This window comes from Euprymna scolopes, chromosome 19, assembly GCF_053919585.1.
Source record: "Euprymna scolopes isolate OS-2025 chromosome 19, ASM5391958v1, whole genome shotgun sequence".
Taxonomy (NCBI): Eukaryota; Metazoa; Mollusca; class Cephalopoda; order Sepiida; family Sepiolidae; genus Euprymna; species Euprymna scolopes.
The window spans coordinates 21804433-21822470 of NC_136500.1; the positions used below are offsets into that span (position 1 = coordinate 21804433).

The window sequence follows — 18038 nt, forward strand, 5'->3', positions numbered from 1 at the left end:
GTATTATTTTTTTATTAGGATTTTATTTTTAGCAATATTGTGTGATCTTCAACCCTGCCTAACATTGATAAACAGCTAAAACAACACTGTGTTATTTAGTGCAGTTGGAGCAGTCTTTAGCCCCAGTGGGTAATCACTTAGAGATCATGTCTTGGTACAAATACTAGTTTCTACCTTCTCACTGGGTTGGTGTCAAGAAAAGCACAATGGATACAAACATTTTTCCTCATTTAATGATAAAAATTTCTTTGAAAGTAAAATTTTGACCTGACACATGCCAGCATGTAAAACAATCATTAAATTGAATATGATATACTTTGAAAATTGAACGTTATGGAAATATAAAAATGGTAATATGGGGGTTCAGGGCTAGGAGAAGGAATACATGGGGAAATGCTGGGTATGATAGATAGTTAAAAATAATCTATTTTGGTAAATGGTCTCCTTAAATTTTATAATTGTTAGCTTAACTCCTCCAGTTTCCTTATCAAGTTTTTTTATGGAATGAAAATAATAAAATAACACAAGTTCACCAAAAGAAGCATAAAAAAAGTGTTCTAATCTCGTATTTCTAGACTCCATTTGGCATTGTGTAGCTATCATTTATTTAGATAAAAGAAAGAGTTCAATCATAGTGAGATCAGCATCTTTATTTTTGTTCTAGTCTGACACTACAATATATTAGATGAACAATTCTACAAGTATGGATTTATATGCCAATTCAAACTATTCAATTGTGAAAGCTATCACTAGAAAGCGTTTTGATAAAACCAAAGGAATTTATAAATAATAGTAAAAAAAAAAAAATGAATTTATGAGGACATTTTGAGGATCTATCTGATGAAATATTCAAGAGAATTTTATCTTGCTATTTCTATTATATACTAGTAGGAACCGACGTTGCCTGGCATTGAATGATGATCAATGAATGTTTTACACTCCCATATTTTTATTGTCATCAAAATCGGTGAAATCAACCATTTTTCAATGAAATCAATTGATTGCCTGCTCTAGTCGGTGACCCATCGCAGTGCACTGGGAAACTTCACGTGCCTCTCCACAATACCACAATCCACAATACATTGTAGTCTACATTGCACTGTAGAGAAGTTACTGTTCATTTTATAAAATTACTTTTTTATATATAATGGCTTGAATTAAAGTTTAAAATACAAAAGTCAATCAAGTATCATGGTTCAATTGTGCTCTAAACAGAAACATTCATTTCAAACTGCGCCTGTCATATCAAAGAATCTACTGTTGATTTTATATGCCTGACCTTACTGCTTGTGCAGTGATAACGGTTTGAATTTAAGTTTAAAATTATAATAATCAAGTATCATAGTACAATTAATCTTAAAACAAAAACATTCATTTCGAATGCACCCCTGTCATACCAAGAACCTACTGTTGATTTTATATGCTAGGCCTTTCAGCTTGTGTGGTAATAAAACTTCTCAAATGCACTTGTGATGTTAGGCTGTGTAAAATGTTAACTTTGATCAAAATCACCTGTTCTTTCTTTCATTGGATTAGTTTGATTATCGATTATTATCAAAGACATTCCGATACAAAACCTATCAAAGAACACTGCCAGACACAAAAAGAACTTCTGTATGAAATTTCATAAAAATCTGTCCAGCCATTTTAGAGTCTATAGGAAACGAACACACACTCAGACAAAGTTCCTTTTATATAATAATAGAGATAGAGAGTCTGTGAGAGAATAAGTAATATGAAGTCGAAGGTGACTTTGTGGCTGGGTTCAAATCTCCTCACCGACAGGAATTGTCACCTCTACACTGATGATTGCATAAACATGAAACACTTGTCTGTAGATGCAAAGAAAAATTATTATTTAATTATAATTATCAAGTCCCTTTAAGAATATATAAGATTGGACACTGTCTGGGAAATGAAAACTAAGAGGCAGTCAACCAGCATTTATGCAACATTCACAACTTCTGCCCATTTGAACACTCTAGATCATCTAATGTCTGTGCCCAAATTTGACATTTATAAATTGTTAATTCCCTTCATTCCCGTGGCAATTGTTTGGTGGCTGGGAGGTAAAGGCTCTGCATTGGAGTCAAAGGTGACTTTGTGGCTGGGTTTGAATCTCCGACCTGATGATTGCATAAGTATGAAATATTAGTGTCTGTAGGTATAAAGAATAATTATTATTTAATTATAATATATATATTGTGTGTGTGTGTGTGTATGTCATGCATGGAAAGAGATCCTGCAGTTATCACCGATGCACTTTCTCAAGGCTACAACCATTAAGATAAGACTCAGCTAATAGACTACATTTTTTGTTTTTTCTTTCCACTATGATATTTCCATAATTATATTTTATTTTGCTCCAATTTCTTTCTTTTTTTTTTTTTAATGAAAATACTTCTTCTGCATAAGAAAACTGTAAGAGTGGAGACATTTTCCCTTACCCACCTGAACAGATTAAAGGGAATATATTGTATGCAATTATATCAAGTTGCTGATAACTCCTTTTGTATGTCCTCGGGTCCTAAAATTTGCATATCTAAAGAATGAATTAAAAGACAATCATACCATAAGTTAAACTCTTGTTAAAAATTAAAAAAATTAACAAAGACCAAACAAGTGCAGAATTTCTTTCAGTAAATAAACATATTCATTTTATTAAAATTAAATTCGATATTTCGATTCATAACAGAATCTTCATCAGGAAATATAGGTTAAAAACTAAGAAAAGATGGTCAAAAACATCAACAATATTATTGTAAAGTCACAATCAAAGCTAAAATTTGACTAAGTTTATTATAGATTAATTAAAAATATATATGACCGATTACGATAAAAGGCTCAGAAAAAATCTCATGTAAGATTATTTGTTTAACAGGTTAAAAACAAATTTATTTTTCAACTTTAATCCGTAAACATACTGTCTCAAAAAAAAAAAGAGCATAAGAAAATATACATTTAAAAGGAAAAAAATAATTGACCATAATAATAAAAAAATTCACTTCAGGATTTATTTGAAAATTAATAATTAAGTAATAAGATGAAACGTTTTTTTTTTTTTTTTTTTTTTAAATATTATGAAATTTCAAATTTTAATAATAATTAAACTTAAAAAAACAAAAAACAAACTAAATATCACTTACTTTACTGTAATTCACCATCAAGAAATTCTCTTTTAATTGCACATATCCAAATGGAAAATAATTCCTTGTCTTTAGGAAAAGAAAATGCAATCACTTTTGGACTATTTTTGTAATTCCCTCTGCAATTAGGTACAATGATAGTCATTTATTTACTTCCAGTCATATCTTGAGACTTTATTCCGTGACATTAGCAGGTCACACGACTTTAATGCAAAGGACCTGTTTATTTACTCCAATAATGTTAATGTTTGTTATGCACAAAATTATTTTTTCTTCTTTATGCCATATAATATGTATGCATGGGATTTGATATTGCAAAAAAAATCAACAGAATGTATAATCTTTATCTCTTCTCTATATAAAAGGAATTTTGTCTGTGTGTGAGTTTGTTCCCTCTGAAGTCAGAAATGGCTGGGTCAATGTTTTCGAAATTTTACGCAAAGTTACTTGATATGTCTGGGAGTGTTCTTATGTAAGTTTTGTATTGGAATGCATCTGATATGTATCGAAAATCGATAATCGAAAAAATCCGACTAAAGAAAGAAGTTTAATTTTAATCAAAGTTAACACTTTTATACAACCTAACTTTACAAGTGCATTTGAGAAGTTTTATCACTGCACAAGCAGAAAGACCCAGCCTATAAAAATCAACTGTAGATTCTTTTTTTTTGCATTCGAAATGAATTTTCTTTTTTTATAATACAGTTCAACTCTGATACTTGACTTTTGTATATTTAACTTTAATTCAAGTGATTAAAAAAAAATCAACAGTTGCTTCTTTAAGACAAGAGCATGTTCAAGATGAGCACAATTGAACCATGATACTTGACTTTCGGATTTTTAACTTGAAGTGAAGCTGTTATTTACAAATAATTTTATAAAATCAACAGAAGATTCTCTACAGTGCAATGTAGACTACAATGTATTGTGGACTAAGTCACTGTGGGGAGATATATGAAGCTTCTTCCCAGCATACTGTGCGAGGGAGGGTCTCTAACTAATCGATTTGATTAAAAAATGGGCGATTTCATCGATTTCAATGCCAATAAAAGTATGGGAAGGTGGAACATTTGTTGATCCTCTTTCAATCCCGTTAAGTCGCCCTGCTAGTATGGAATGGAATGAAAATGTAGAAAACCCACAGAAAACAAAAATCATATAAACGAACATCAGTAGACGAACATTTTATTGCTTTTTATTGGAAGAAACTTTTTCAGAATTAAACAAATAATATATTTGATAACATTTATACAAGAGATGAATTAGGAGGGTTCAGGATTGAACTCAGCACCTTTGGGTAACTGTAAACTTTGATACAACGTCTAGGACCACTTGGCCATATGTCACTAGTGACCCTAGACGTTGTATCAAAGTTTACAGTTACCCAAAAGTGCTTAGTTCAATCCTGAATGAAGGCAGTGAAAAAGTAACATTCAAAACAGAGAATCAGCAACTATGTGCCAAAGCCTAGCTGGAGTCCGAACACGGTACCCCATAATAATAATAAAGGGTTGGGTTCGAGACTCCTAACAAACGGTTCCCCAGTTCGATACAAAACACCTGACGAAGGCCGGAGGGCAAAACGTCCGAAACGTTGTGACAATAACAACCAAGATGAGGAAGTCAGTCCGACAATCTCAATCAATGAAAACACCTCATCTCAAAAATACAGACAATTACTATCTCTAGCTTTAATCTATTTTGTTCTAGCTCAATTGGTCAAACAGCTGAACACCAGCTACTAAATTTAAAAATTGCTATCAAATGTTTTGTGTTTATATTGTGTCAGTCTTTAAATCGGGGCAACATTCAGATATTGTAAAAAGTATTTCATTGGTTAACATTTTCTTTAAGCTTTGTTTTTAACAAATTAGTTTTTTTCTGTTCTTATAAATAGACTCATTCTCTCTCTCTCGCCATTTGACTGCATATTACTAATACAGACTATTTAAATAATACATTTCTTTTTTTTTGTATTGGCTATATAAATAAACTTAGGATTTGCGAAGTCATTAAATGAGTCTTGATCTCTTTACATTAATATAGACATGTTATTGCTATCTGTTAACTTCCAGTCTGGTGTGAGATAACAAAATACAGGGTGGAACAATAAATTTGTCATTTTCTTTTTTTTTTTTTTTTTTACTTGACTTTTATATAGATAGAGAATTGCATCAGTAGTGAGATATCTTCTGCCTAAAGAAAACAACACTACAATTTTATTTTAAAACTTATTGAAAAAATCAATTCAGATAACGTGATTATGTAGAAGAGCTGACATCTATTCAATGTAGGCATCTCCAACCTCAATCACCGCCTGGATACAGGTTCAGAACTGAGAGCATGTCTTTTCCACAAGCACTGGTGGAAGCTCGGTGGATTGGCGGCGATCGGGCTGGCTTTGGTGTTGTGGGAGGTCATGTTGGTGATGTTCTTGACATATGACCAAACGAAGTAGTCCAGTGGGTTCAGATCAGGGCCAGTGAGGGTAAAAAGTTATAGCACTCCTTCTGAAGCCAAACCTGAATCTCTTTTGACTTGTAGGCTGGCGCTGAGTCCTGGTACCACATCCAGGGTCTGCCAACGACCACCTGATAGCACCAAAGGATCACCACACTCTTCAGCATATCCAGGTATACTTTGGTGTTGACTTTCAAACCGACTTTGAAGATATGATGTGGCCCTCATTTGAAACCATATCAAAGACCATAACTGTGACTGGAAACTTTGTTGAGCTGTGCCCTCAAGCGTTGAACCATCCAGATTTTCATTTTGAGGCTGCTAACAATCGTTCTGTTGTCATAACTTGGATTGGTAGAGAGCATGAGTTATACAGCGGCACATCTCCAATCTCACTTGTTGAACATTGTGTCAACAATTTTATCATTCCACTCTGTATACGAGTTGTTTTACATAATAATGACTTATTTTTCACAAGATCAAATGACAGCTGCAAATTTACATACAAGATATTCTTAAGATATGTCTAGTAAAGTTACACAGTGAATAAAATGCTATTCGAAATTGATACATGGCAGGCAAAAAAAAAAAAATTCTCTATTTCAAACTCAAGCCTGACAGACCAAAAATAAATATTATTTTAAACAAACATGAGACCGAAAAAAAAAAATAAAATTTCACACACAAGCATGACAGATCAAAAAATAAATAAACGTTATTTCAAATTTAGGCATGAGACTAAAAAAAAATGCCATTTCAAGCTTAAGCATGACAGACCACAGAAAATGTTATTTCACGTTTAAGCATGACAAACTATAGAAAAAGCTATTTAAAACTTTAGTGTGACAAACTACAGAAAATGCTGCATGCCTGACAAACCAAGAACGGACTTCTTTATAGAGCTACGTAAATGCATCCAAAAATAACGTTATTGAACATTAGAATCTTGTAACTTGCTCTCGCAATATTACTATTTTAATAGCAATTCATTAACTTGAACCGTTTCTCACTTTCGTGGAAGATTTTGTTCAATTTTCTTTCTCTTTCTACAGCTTTCTTTTATTTATCTTTTTTCTTTGTCCTCACTTCTCTTTGGATAGATTTTTCTTATCCCACTTGTACAACGCTTACTACTTGACTCCTCTAAAAATTTTATTACTAAATTTGCTTTTTCATTTTTCAGAATACTGTTGATTTAAAAAACTCTGAATTTTCAAATTATAACATTTTTTTAAGAAAGAGTTGTTCCAATTTTTAGCAGAATGTTGGTAGAAAGTGAACATTGTGTTCACTTTCTACCAACCTCATATGTCTCGCTTTGTCCTTTAGTCTTTACATTCCATGAACGATGTTTCTGACAAAGGGGGAAAAATTAGTTTTCTGGATTGATTGTTTTGAGTGCATCATATGTGAAGATTTTCAATCCTCTCACAATAACCTAACCGTCAACCTATCATTGCAGTAACTCTTATTCTCGAGCTGTATTAGGCCTTTGGAAGTGGTGGCTCATTAGTAAAAAAAAAAACCCTGCTAGAGTTGATATTCTCCAATGATTTTGTTTTTGTCACCACCTTCTAAAATCATGTGTTTTTTTTTTGTTTTTTTACCAAAACTCTTTACATTATGCAATTTGTAAACATCAAATCTTCAGATTAACAATTAAAAAAAAAAACAACAACCAAAAACTTACTGTTAAATGTTTAGACGGGTGTTTAAGTTTGCTATGCAAGGTAAATTAAAATGTATTGCATCCTTCTTGAAATTATGAAAGACATTTATAAATAGATTAAAAAAAAATATCCCTAAAATAATTAGGTGAAAACATTTTATATTCCATTTATATTATTGAATTTAGTAATTTTATACCTTGGCACAGTATCCCTGGTCCTATATATATCCTGAGACAAAAGTACCTTGATAAAAAGAACCTGTATTTTGTTTTTGTGGATTTGGAAAAAGTTTGGACAGTGACAACAAATATCTTCGTTTTGCATAAACTAAGAGCAAAGTTGGAGTATATTCAGGTTCTGTACTGAATCTATTGCTTCTTATTTGTGTCTTAGAAGCATTGTTCAGGGAGTTCGTATGGATTGTCTGGAAGAGATGCTGCTGATTTAATACTTGTCTGAGAAAGAATGGAAAACCTACTTGTTAGTTAAAGACCTGAAAGAATCTATGGAAAGTAAAGGTTTAAGAGTGAATGTTACCAAAGACCAAAGTGATAATCAATGGTTGTAGTATTTCAAATCTCCCACAAAAGAGAAAAGTTTCCATCCTCAGTTTGTGGAAAGGGAGTCAGGTGCAATTCAATCTATGTCATACTTATACTTACACGCTAATATTTCAACTTATATTTGCAAATCTTCATCATCGCAATAGCTTTATATATCAGGTTGGTGTAAAAGTTTTTGCCGATTTAAAAATTTGTCTTGAAAATGAAATTTTTTTGTAAAATCTTTCATTCAGAAAAATAATGACATTTGCGTTCAATAACATGATCCAATCTGTCAATGAGTTTATAAATGCTTTTCTTCTAAAAAAAAGTTCTTTAGGTTTTGATGTGAAACATGAATTTAACTCCTGTTCAATCTCTTCTCATGATGTTAACCTAAAAACATTGGTAATCCTCGAAATAAGTGATAATCTGAAGGAGCTAGGTCAGGAGAATATGGAGGATGAGGCAAGATTTCCCAACCAGATTTTCCTTTGGTCAGTAGTGCTGTGTGAGGATGAGCATTATCATGACAAAAGATGATTTCCTTTCTAAAGAATGTCATTTTTACATCAGCATGAGTGAGAATATTGCAAAAAGTATGAATGATGCATTAATAAACTGAAAGGAAAAGTTATAAATTAATCGTTATAATAAGTTTAAGTAATAAAAATATGCATAAAGTCAACGGTTTAAAATCCTCCTTCAATAAATTGACAAAAACTTTTGCACCAACCTAATATATATTATATAAATTTAACAAAAATATTAAACGTCGGCTATGAGGTTTTAACCATTTCTTCAGGTAGACATATGAAATATGTCCTTTCAAATTTATATTAATAAAAATGTCAATAATGACATATCTAATATATCTCTCTATATATATATCTAATATATCTATAAGTGATTTTTTTTTTCAATTCTACCTATGATTCTTCTACTATATACTTTCATTTTCATATTTCTGGAATATTCTGTTAATTTTTTAAAAGTCCAATCAAACTTCCTGATATTCTGACTATATCCACAAAAGATTTGCAGTTGACACCGATTATCATTTAGGATGGCAACAGAGTAAATGTTTACATAGACTTTTTAGTGTATATAAAACTGCAACGTTAAATGAACAATCGACTTTCTGTAAATCACATTGTCATATAATGTTTTTAAATGCTGTTCTTTTCATAGAAAACCAACCAAGATGTCAGCGAAGATCATTTGCATCAGATTCTACAAGAAGTCGATTTGAACCGGAATGCACAAGTGGATATCGGAGAGTTCTTGCAGGTGAGTGTAGTGTTGTTTGTTCTTGTATGCTTTTCTTGTTGAGGAGTACATCACATCACTGTCCATTGCTTTATGAGATGATGTTGATAAATTCTTATTTAAACACTAGAAATACAGAATTCTATTTCATAGGCATTGTATCTAGACCAACAACATTATCCTCTATGCTACTCTTTTCACTTCTCTCTGGTCAAGGTGGTATCAAAGAAGAACTGAGCCATGCTACCTATTTCATGGTTAAGTGGTCACCAACTAAACTGACCCATTGTTTGGTAAAAGTGCTTGACTCCATCCACATCTGAGGTACCACCCAGAGCACCCTTTTCCTGCTTGATAGGGTATAAAACCAACTTTGAAATCTAGTGGGTGATGTTCTATTCTCTACCATGAAGCCTTTTTCTCACAGTAGAAATGGTGTTAGCTTTTCTCTGCTCTATTGTTATTTTGATGGCAGGTACTCGATTGAACCTTTTTCGCTCCCAAAACATTCACAAAAAAAGTTGTCTGGCTACAACCACTATCAATAAATTTCCTGTCTCCCTCTGTCTACCTAAAACTAAACGAAACTTCCATGAGCAAAGTTTCTTTCCTAGAACTACCGCTCTGTGGAAGACAGTAATATTGTCATTTTTAAGTCTAATAAAAACAAATTCTGCTTGAAACATCCTTTTCAATAATCACTTTTTGACCAGTTGTAACCATCATTATTAATCTCTTTGGTGTTTCACCATCTATCTATCAAACTCAATAACCCTTGTCCTCGATATGGGAACTCAGTCAATATCTTGCCTCCATCATCACTGTAACAGGCCAAGAAAAGGAAAACATCCTTGACTTACATCAGCAATGCTTGTGCTGTCTTCTGTCAACTTTGACCACAGCTCTAGTCTTGAAAAGAAATAAGGCTGAACACTAAAGTCAAGCTCTACCAGACCCTAATCTGCTCCATACTCCTTTATGGCTGCAAGACTTGGCCTATGCTGGCAAGTGAGCTATGCCAACTGAAGGTATTCAACCATAATCATTACCTATGCTGCATTCTCTGTGTCCATTGGTGATAGTTTATTGCCAACAGTACAGATCAACTCTCTCCAAAAATCTCTCCTTGTCAGACGCATTCATTAGTTCGTCTACGCTCTATGTCAACACCCAGGTGACTTCATCTGTGAAATCATTGACCCGGCATCACCACAAGGCTGAAAGAAATGTGGTGGTATACTAAAAAAACTGGCTCAGGACAGTGAAGCAGGATGCTGAATTGATTCTGAGTGCTCACCTTTATGTAGTGCATCATTGGAACCACGAATGGCTTGCTCTCATAATGGAAGCAGTCTTGGATCAGCACAAATAAGTGTTCAGTCATTGTTCAGGATGTGAGGAACTTGCTGGAAAGAGCTGCCCCATCAATCCCAGGGTGGATGCTACAACCATGACCATCGCATGGCTGCTAATGTTGTCCAAGAGAATGGCAACACTTCATACAACTAGGCACCTGCATCATCACAGATCAAGGTAGGAGATAATGTCTGATTTTTTTTTTTTTACATAGGCATCACCACTTATCTAGGCCAAGAGGCCACTCGAGGATAAGGGTTAAAGAGTGTACAGTAGAAATTGGACAATATAGTAACCGTTAGTAATGGAGGTTCGGTAAATTTGTTAACTTATATGGAACGGCTCATCAAAAACTTGTTTACGTTAGACTTGAAGGCAATCATATTGTAGTCAGCTGGAAAACAGAAAAACGGAAGAAAATTCCATAGGCGTGCAGTTCTTAGAAAGAAGCTTTGTTCATGGAATCTATGCTTAGGTTTAGGCATAGACAAAGAGTGGGGGAAACTAGTGATAGTGTTTTCTGCTAGACGGGTGTTTCTTGTGAAAGTTTGGCGAGGGGGGACCATAGAATGGAGCTCAGCCGAGCACCTGCCATGAAAATAACGATAAAGCAGAGACAAACTCGCAACATCTCTTCTGTGAGATAGAGGTGTTGCAGGAAAGAGAAAAGGACATCCCCCACAAGGCAACAAAGTCTATTTTGACCTCTATCAAGGCAGGATAAGTCCTCTCTAGCAGCTCCTGCCCAGATGTCGCAACAGTACTCCATCCTTGGACGTACCTGGCTCTTATATAGATAGAGAATTGCATCAGCAGTAAGATATCTACTGGATCAATAGAAGGATTCCATCATTTTTCCAGCGGCCTTGGCAACAGATTTAATGTATGTGTTCCATTTAAGATCAGGAGTAAAGGTCAAGCCCAGAAGCTTGTCAAAACATGAGGCCTCCCCAAGACGAGAACCATTCATTTCAATTGATGCCAGATGTGGATCAGAACGTTGATGATGTAAAGATAAAAGCTTGGTTTTAGATGCATTAAAAGTAACAAGCCACCTCTTTCCCCATTGTACCACTTGCTCAAGATCAGAGGAAAGAGAATCAGAGAGAACTTGGTCGTTTACGGTCTTAGAGGTGCTACCATAGATAGTAGTGTCATCAGCATAGATGTCTATGAATGATGTAAGGATATGATTTGGAAGATCATTAATATAGATCAGAAAGAGAGTTGGGCCCAGGATGGATCCCTGAGGAACTCCAGCATTAATACTAAGAGCTTCTGATTTCTGCTCATCAACCGCTACTCTTATGAACCTATCAGAGAGAAATGATTTAATAATTGAGAAGACATTTCCAGCTATACTGTAGCTGGAGATCTTGTGAAGTAAACCTTTATGCCATACTCTATCAAAAGCCTTTGATATGTCAAGAGCAATTGTCCTAGAAAGGTAGCCTCCATTGAGAGATTCGCTAATCCTATGAGATATAACTAAGCACATCTGCTGTAGATCTAGCAGAACGTAAACCATATTGCATGTCACTAAGAAGGTTATTTTTGCTAAGATGGTTGATTACTTCTCTATTTAACACAGATTCCAGCACCTTACTCATGACGCACAGGAGACTTATTGGCCTGTACTGTGAGGGAGATGAGTAATCACCTGAATTCTTAAATACGGGGCATACTGAGGAGATTTTCCAGGGTGATGGGAAGCAATTTTTCTTAAGACAACGTTTAAACAGGATGGGCGCAAGTTCTGGTTGAAGTCTTTTGAGTACTATAATTGGAATACCGTCAGGGCCGGTTGCTTTACTGGAATCAAGGTTTTTGATTAGCTTAGCAACATCACGTACAGATATTTGTATATCACATAGCATGTTTTCTGATACAGGAGAAAATATTGGAGGTTGGCAGCCTTGGTCGCAAAGGTTAGAGTACGCTGCAAAGTTCTTGGCAAAGAGTTTGGCTTTGTCTGATGCTGACAAGATTATCTCAGGTCCATTTATGATAGTTGTGATAGAGCACACGCTTCTGTTCAGGATTCTGTTTGCAATTTGCCAAAACTGGTGTTTTAACAATTTTGAGAATTTTCCATCTATTACAAATTGATTATTCTTTAAAGATAAATATCTTGTCTATCCTACTATTTTATAAAACCGTGTAAAAGAAAAAGCTTTGTATCCCAATCTTGAATTCTATGGAAAGCAAATATTTGCTGCATTGGTATTTTAATATAATTGTTTGATAATAACTGCTTTATAGAAAAGATCAACAAATAAACATCTAAACAATATAGTACGCATTTTGAAAAATATTTACATGCAGATGATAATAATAAATGAAAAATGATACAGTACGAAATTGCAGTGAATTATATAATAAAAGTATAAAGACCCATGGTGTAATGGATAAATTACTAAGTAAAATTCAGTTCTACGTGGGGCGTGCAATAAGTAATGCCTCTGACCCACTTCCCATAGTAGTAGAGCAACGAAACTTGACACAGTTATTAGTCTTTCTCTACATAGGAACCACCCAGAGTTATGCATTTCTCCCATCGTTTGAGGCAGCTCTGGAGACCGTTTTTGTAGAACACCCCAGGTTGATCCTCCAACCACGATGTGACTTCAGAAATCAAGGCTGTATCATCTGGGAAACGCTTTCCTTTCAAAAATAACTTCATGGCTGGGAAGAGGTGCAAGTGAGAGAGTGCAAGGTCAGGAGAGTAGGGAGGATGGGGAGGATTTCATAACCACACGCCCGTGCTTTTGATCTGGTGACATGCTAGTTGTGGACCGGAGCATTGTCCTGCAGGAGGAGGGTACCTTTGCTGATCTTGCCCCACCTCTTGATTTTGATAGCTTCCCTTAATTTCCTCAAAAGTGAAGCATAATAGGCTCCTGTAATTGTGGTACCCTTTGCCAGGAAATCTGTCGTCACTACTCCGTTCTGGTCCCAGAAGACTGTGAGCATGACCTTGCCAGCGGAGGGCTGCACCCTTGCCTTCTTTGGAGGTGGTGAGTCCAAGTGCTTCCACTGCATTGACTGGTCTTTGGTCTCTGAATCATAGTGATGGACCCAGGTTTCATCCTTTTTTCATTTTCATTCTTTTGACTCATCTTCTTGGCACATCTCCAAATTCATCCTCGAGCACTTGACGCGTTCTCGCTTCTGGTATGGTGTGAGCAACCTGGGAATCCATCTGGTAGACACCTTATGCATATGCAAATGGTCATGAATGATAGTTTCCACAGACCCTGTACTAATCTTGACATCTTGGGCTATTTGGCAAATAGTAATACGCCAATCTTCCAAAATGGCAGCCTCAACTTGACGGACAGATGCCTCATCAATGGCAGGAGGGGGAGGGGGCGACCAGGTCTGGGAGCTGTTTCCACAGACTTCCGGCCATGTTTGAATTCACGATGCCAGGTTTTTACAAGGTCATATGATGGGGCATTATCACCATAAGTTTCTTTCATTTCATCAAAAGTCTCCTCTGGTGTGCGTCCTTTCAAATACAAAAACCGGATCACTGCTTGACATTAAACAGGCTCCATTTCACACCTGACTCAGTTCAAACACCTGTAAAACAGAAACCACAATTAATTCAGAGCTGTAATTTGCCACATAACACGTAGAGATATAAATCATTGCACATGCAAAATTTCAGCTAGATCAGGCAACTGGAAGTGGGTCAGAGGCATTGCTTATTGCACGCCCCTCATAAGTGACACTCTTCTCGTGATATGAAGAATACAATTGCGAATTACTTCAGACTTCTATCCAATCATGGATGATGGAAAGAGAGCATGCTACTCCCATAGATTAAATAAAAAATTCAAAATCTTTATAGATTCCCAAATTTTACAAGAAAGATTTCCAAGTTCGACAAGAAGGTCGGTTACATTGTTCGAAACTTTGTGAGAATAACACTTAAGATAAGAATGGTAGTATGAATATTTAAATAAATAAAATGTTCATTCTTAGCTTTTTTTTTTAAATGAGTTATCATTTATGAAGGCCAAAAGCCACTCAAAGATAAAGGTTAATGAGATGTGTTATCAGTTATAAGAAAATTGAACAATGATGAATGGAATGAAGAGAATTTATTTTGAATAAATTATTTGTAACAATATTTTTTTTGATAACAAAATTAAAATTTATTTTGAATAAATTATTTGTAACAATATTTTTGATAAAAAAATTAAAATTTATTTCAAGAGTTGTGTTCTATTAGTGTTTTTACACCTTTTTTTTTTTCATTACAAATTTTGCTTAATTGTTTTCTTAGCTAAAACTCTTTGTTTATACGAACAAAGAAAACTTTATTAATACAATTCTTTGATTTCTGTGTATATTAGCAGCGTGAGGTATGCCATTAAGAGGAGATACAGCGTTTATATATATATATATATATACTAGCAAGACCTGTTAACAGGCATTGCCCAGTAGAAGCCTGCCCCTCCCCCCTTGCAAAAAAGTAAACTGCAGTTGTTGTTGCTGGCTACTGCCATCCCTGAACAATTGCGGACACTGGTAGCCATGGCCAAAATGAAATAATCTGGCTTTCACTGGCAATTAGCAATGGTTTTGGGCGATAACATGCAGGCACTGTTTGAATTTTAAAAAAGCAATTAAAGGAATGCGTAAATCATTTGGAATAAAAGTGTGAAAATTACGACTTTTTTCATTTCACTTCTTTGAGTAATGTCAGATTAAGAACAGCGTTTGGAATAGACATCCCAAACTCCCCATGTTAAGAACGGCTTTTGGAATAGACACCCCCAATATCCCCTTGTAAAGAACGGCTTTAGGAGTAACAATCTCCTTTTATTGGCAGGATGATTTTCTTGATCAGCATAGTTGACATAGGAGGACTTGTTATTTAGAGGGAAAAATAGGAACTACTTCCTCTAAAGATAGTTGCGATTGGGGTGTTGCTCCTAGGATGAAATGTAGGATTTTATTATAACAACTAAATGTGTCTAAAATGGCATTCTAAAGTTACATATATAGTGGCATAATAAATTTGTATGTGGCATCTGTTTTTGCAAACCTACAGTACTTTGGCCCAGAGGGGAATTTTTGCAATCAAAATATTATATAGGAGATTAGGCACGGCCAAAACGGAAGGAGGAAGTAAGTATTTTTTGACAGTCTCTCTTTAAAAATCTACCAAAAATCAAATAATTATCTCATCAATACGAAATTTTCACAAATTATTAAGTGAACAATGAACTTTATATTGGTGTATTTTATTTTTCATAATCGATTTTTTTTTTTGCCTACAACCCCTCTTTATTTGTGGTTACAAATATGCTTAAAATACTCAGCTTAAACTGAGCAAAATATATTGTATTGTGGGGACTGTAGATAAAACAACCAAAAACAAAAAAAACAATTTTGCACTATCAGATTTTAAAGTTGAAAATTGGAATTTTGAATATTTAATTTTTCATCTTTTGTGTTTTGAAGTGTGAAATTTGTTGAGCATGTTAATAATAATTATTATCTTTCAGACTAGCAAAAAAAATTCATATATTTTCGTTATTTTTACGAAAAACACTACTTTTAAATCTTTGAAAAATAAATTAAAAATTTTCTTTTAGTGAGCCCAATATTGCTAATATACTATTATATAGGAAATGCTTTGAAGAATTAATACAAAAAAAGAACAAAAATCGATAAATAACTGTATTTTGCTAAAAATACAATAATTTCTTTGGCAATTTTTTATGTGATATTATTTCATTTACGGAAGACCATACGGCCTAAAACAGTTGTAACTTTTTTTTTTGGACCGTGTCTTATATATATATATATATATATATATATATATATACACACACACACATACTGGTCTCGCTGTGCTGTTGTCCAGGAAAATTGAAGAAATCAGGAATTGCAACCTCCAGAAATAAAAGGAATTGAAAAAAATTTTTCACTCAGAAATGATTCTTTGTATCATTAAATATTTGTAAAAATAAGTTATGGGGTGTGGATAGCACTAACTTTTTCACTTAAAGTTTGTGTGTGTTTTGGGGGTGGCTTTTTAAAACATTTTACAATTTAACAAATTAATAAAATGTCTGACTTATTTCTTTTAATGTGTTGAAATTTTATTTTGTATTGAAATTAATGCTGGGAAGGGACTTACTGACTTGTTTGTTTGGCTACAGTGTGTGTTTTTTTGTGGAGGTCAGTCATAATTTACAATGTAGAACTGAATAACATTATCCCCTTAAATAAATTGAAAGAAGAATATTAGAAAGACTTTTTTTTTATCTTAAAATTCTAATTTTCTAGTTACAATATAGAACAATTAGAACTGTGTTATAATAAATTAATAACAATCACTGAGTTAATAAACAATAAGAGTGTATAGTTAATAAATGAGATTTCCTTTTGCAAAGCAATATACAAATTAGTAAAACTTATGATGCTGATCATATATACCTGATTAGTATATTTGAAAGGTATTTTTCTTCTAGCATTTTAATCTCACTGTCATTGTGATGACTAAACTTGAAAATACATTAAATTTTGAAGTATACTTTTTTCTGTCTTTTTATTTTCGATTCCTGACATGCATTATTTTCTCTCTTTTAGCTGATGAGTGCACTGAAGACAGGAGCCATTTCCAACAATCGACTGGCGTATGCAGTTCGAGAGAGTTCCTTGTCTATACCTGTTGAACGAAGTGGAGGTGGCGTGTAGTCATTTTGTTGTATATCTAAACTTACATCTTCTGTCTGTTCTGCATAGACTTCTGTCACTATTTTCTTTTCTTAACATTGGAGGGATCCTTCTCGCTTGTCTTCTGTCATCGCAAGCAAACTGCTTCTTTGTATTTTGACTGATATATATATATATATATATATATATATATATATATTATTGGCACTATTCTTTCATTTATACATGTTTGATTAGATTATCCTTTATTTTATCACTTATGGATCAGTGATCTAATATTCTGTTCTAATGTGTATACAAACTGTTCGTACTTGCTAACACTTTCAATTCACATTGAGTTCTTGAACGGCATGTGATGATGGTGGTATCACTGATTATAATTGTTAAATTTATTGTGAACGAGCAGCTTAAAATCTTTTTTTTAAACATTAGACTTGGTTGATGATGAGTTTCATACGACCGTTATACTACCAGCATCATGTATCTGGAGATGACGCATGAGAATTGAAAGTACTAGCAAGTACATATGACTACTTTCTAAGAACATGGAAATAGTGATAGATTGCAGGTCAGCCAGCGATGAAGGGTGAGGAATAGAAAAAAGAAAAATAAATGAACGGACGAAGTCTCTTGCTTGTTTTTTAATAAAAAAATGTATTGATAAATATATATAATGCAAAAATAGGTTTTATTTATTTCATATGACGTTTCGGTACATCTTGTGTTTTCTTAAGATATGTAAACACCAAAAGGGAAAAAAATAAAAATATTTTTAATTTGGAGACATTTAAAATTTCCCCGCTACTGCAACCTTCATTTGGTATTTCACGTAGACACACATGTCAGAATTTTCATCATGCGTATACATTTTTTTCAACAATTTCTGTTGTCTATCA

General features: G+C 33.8%; 1 protein-coding gene across 4 annotated transcripts in view; it reads left to right on the top strand.

Annotated features, from left to right (window-relative positions):
- The window catches only part of LOC145303483 (glycerol-3-phosphate dehydrogenase, mitochondrial-like), a 214099-nt gene that overhangs the window by 149872 nt on the left and 46189 nt on the right, over positions 1-18038 (top strand). For 2 of the 4 annotated variants that reach the window (XM_080144851.1, XM_080144850.1), the window contains exons 16-17: positions 9010-9108; positions 17056-17152. In XM_080144851.1, coding sequence (XP_080000977.1) covers positions 9010-9108; positions 17056-17152 — 196 coding nt within the window. Of the gene's footprint in view, positions 1-9009; positions 9109-17055; positions 17768-18038 lie in introns of those variants that run through there. The other 2 variants (XM_080144848.1, XM_080144847.1) reach the window with 1 other exon arrangement.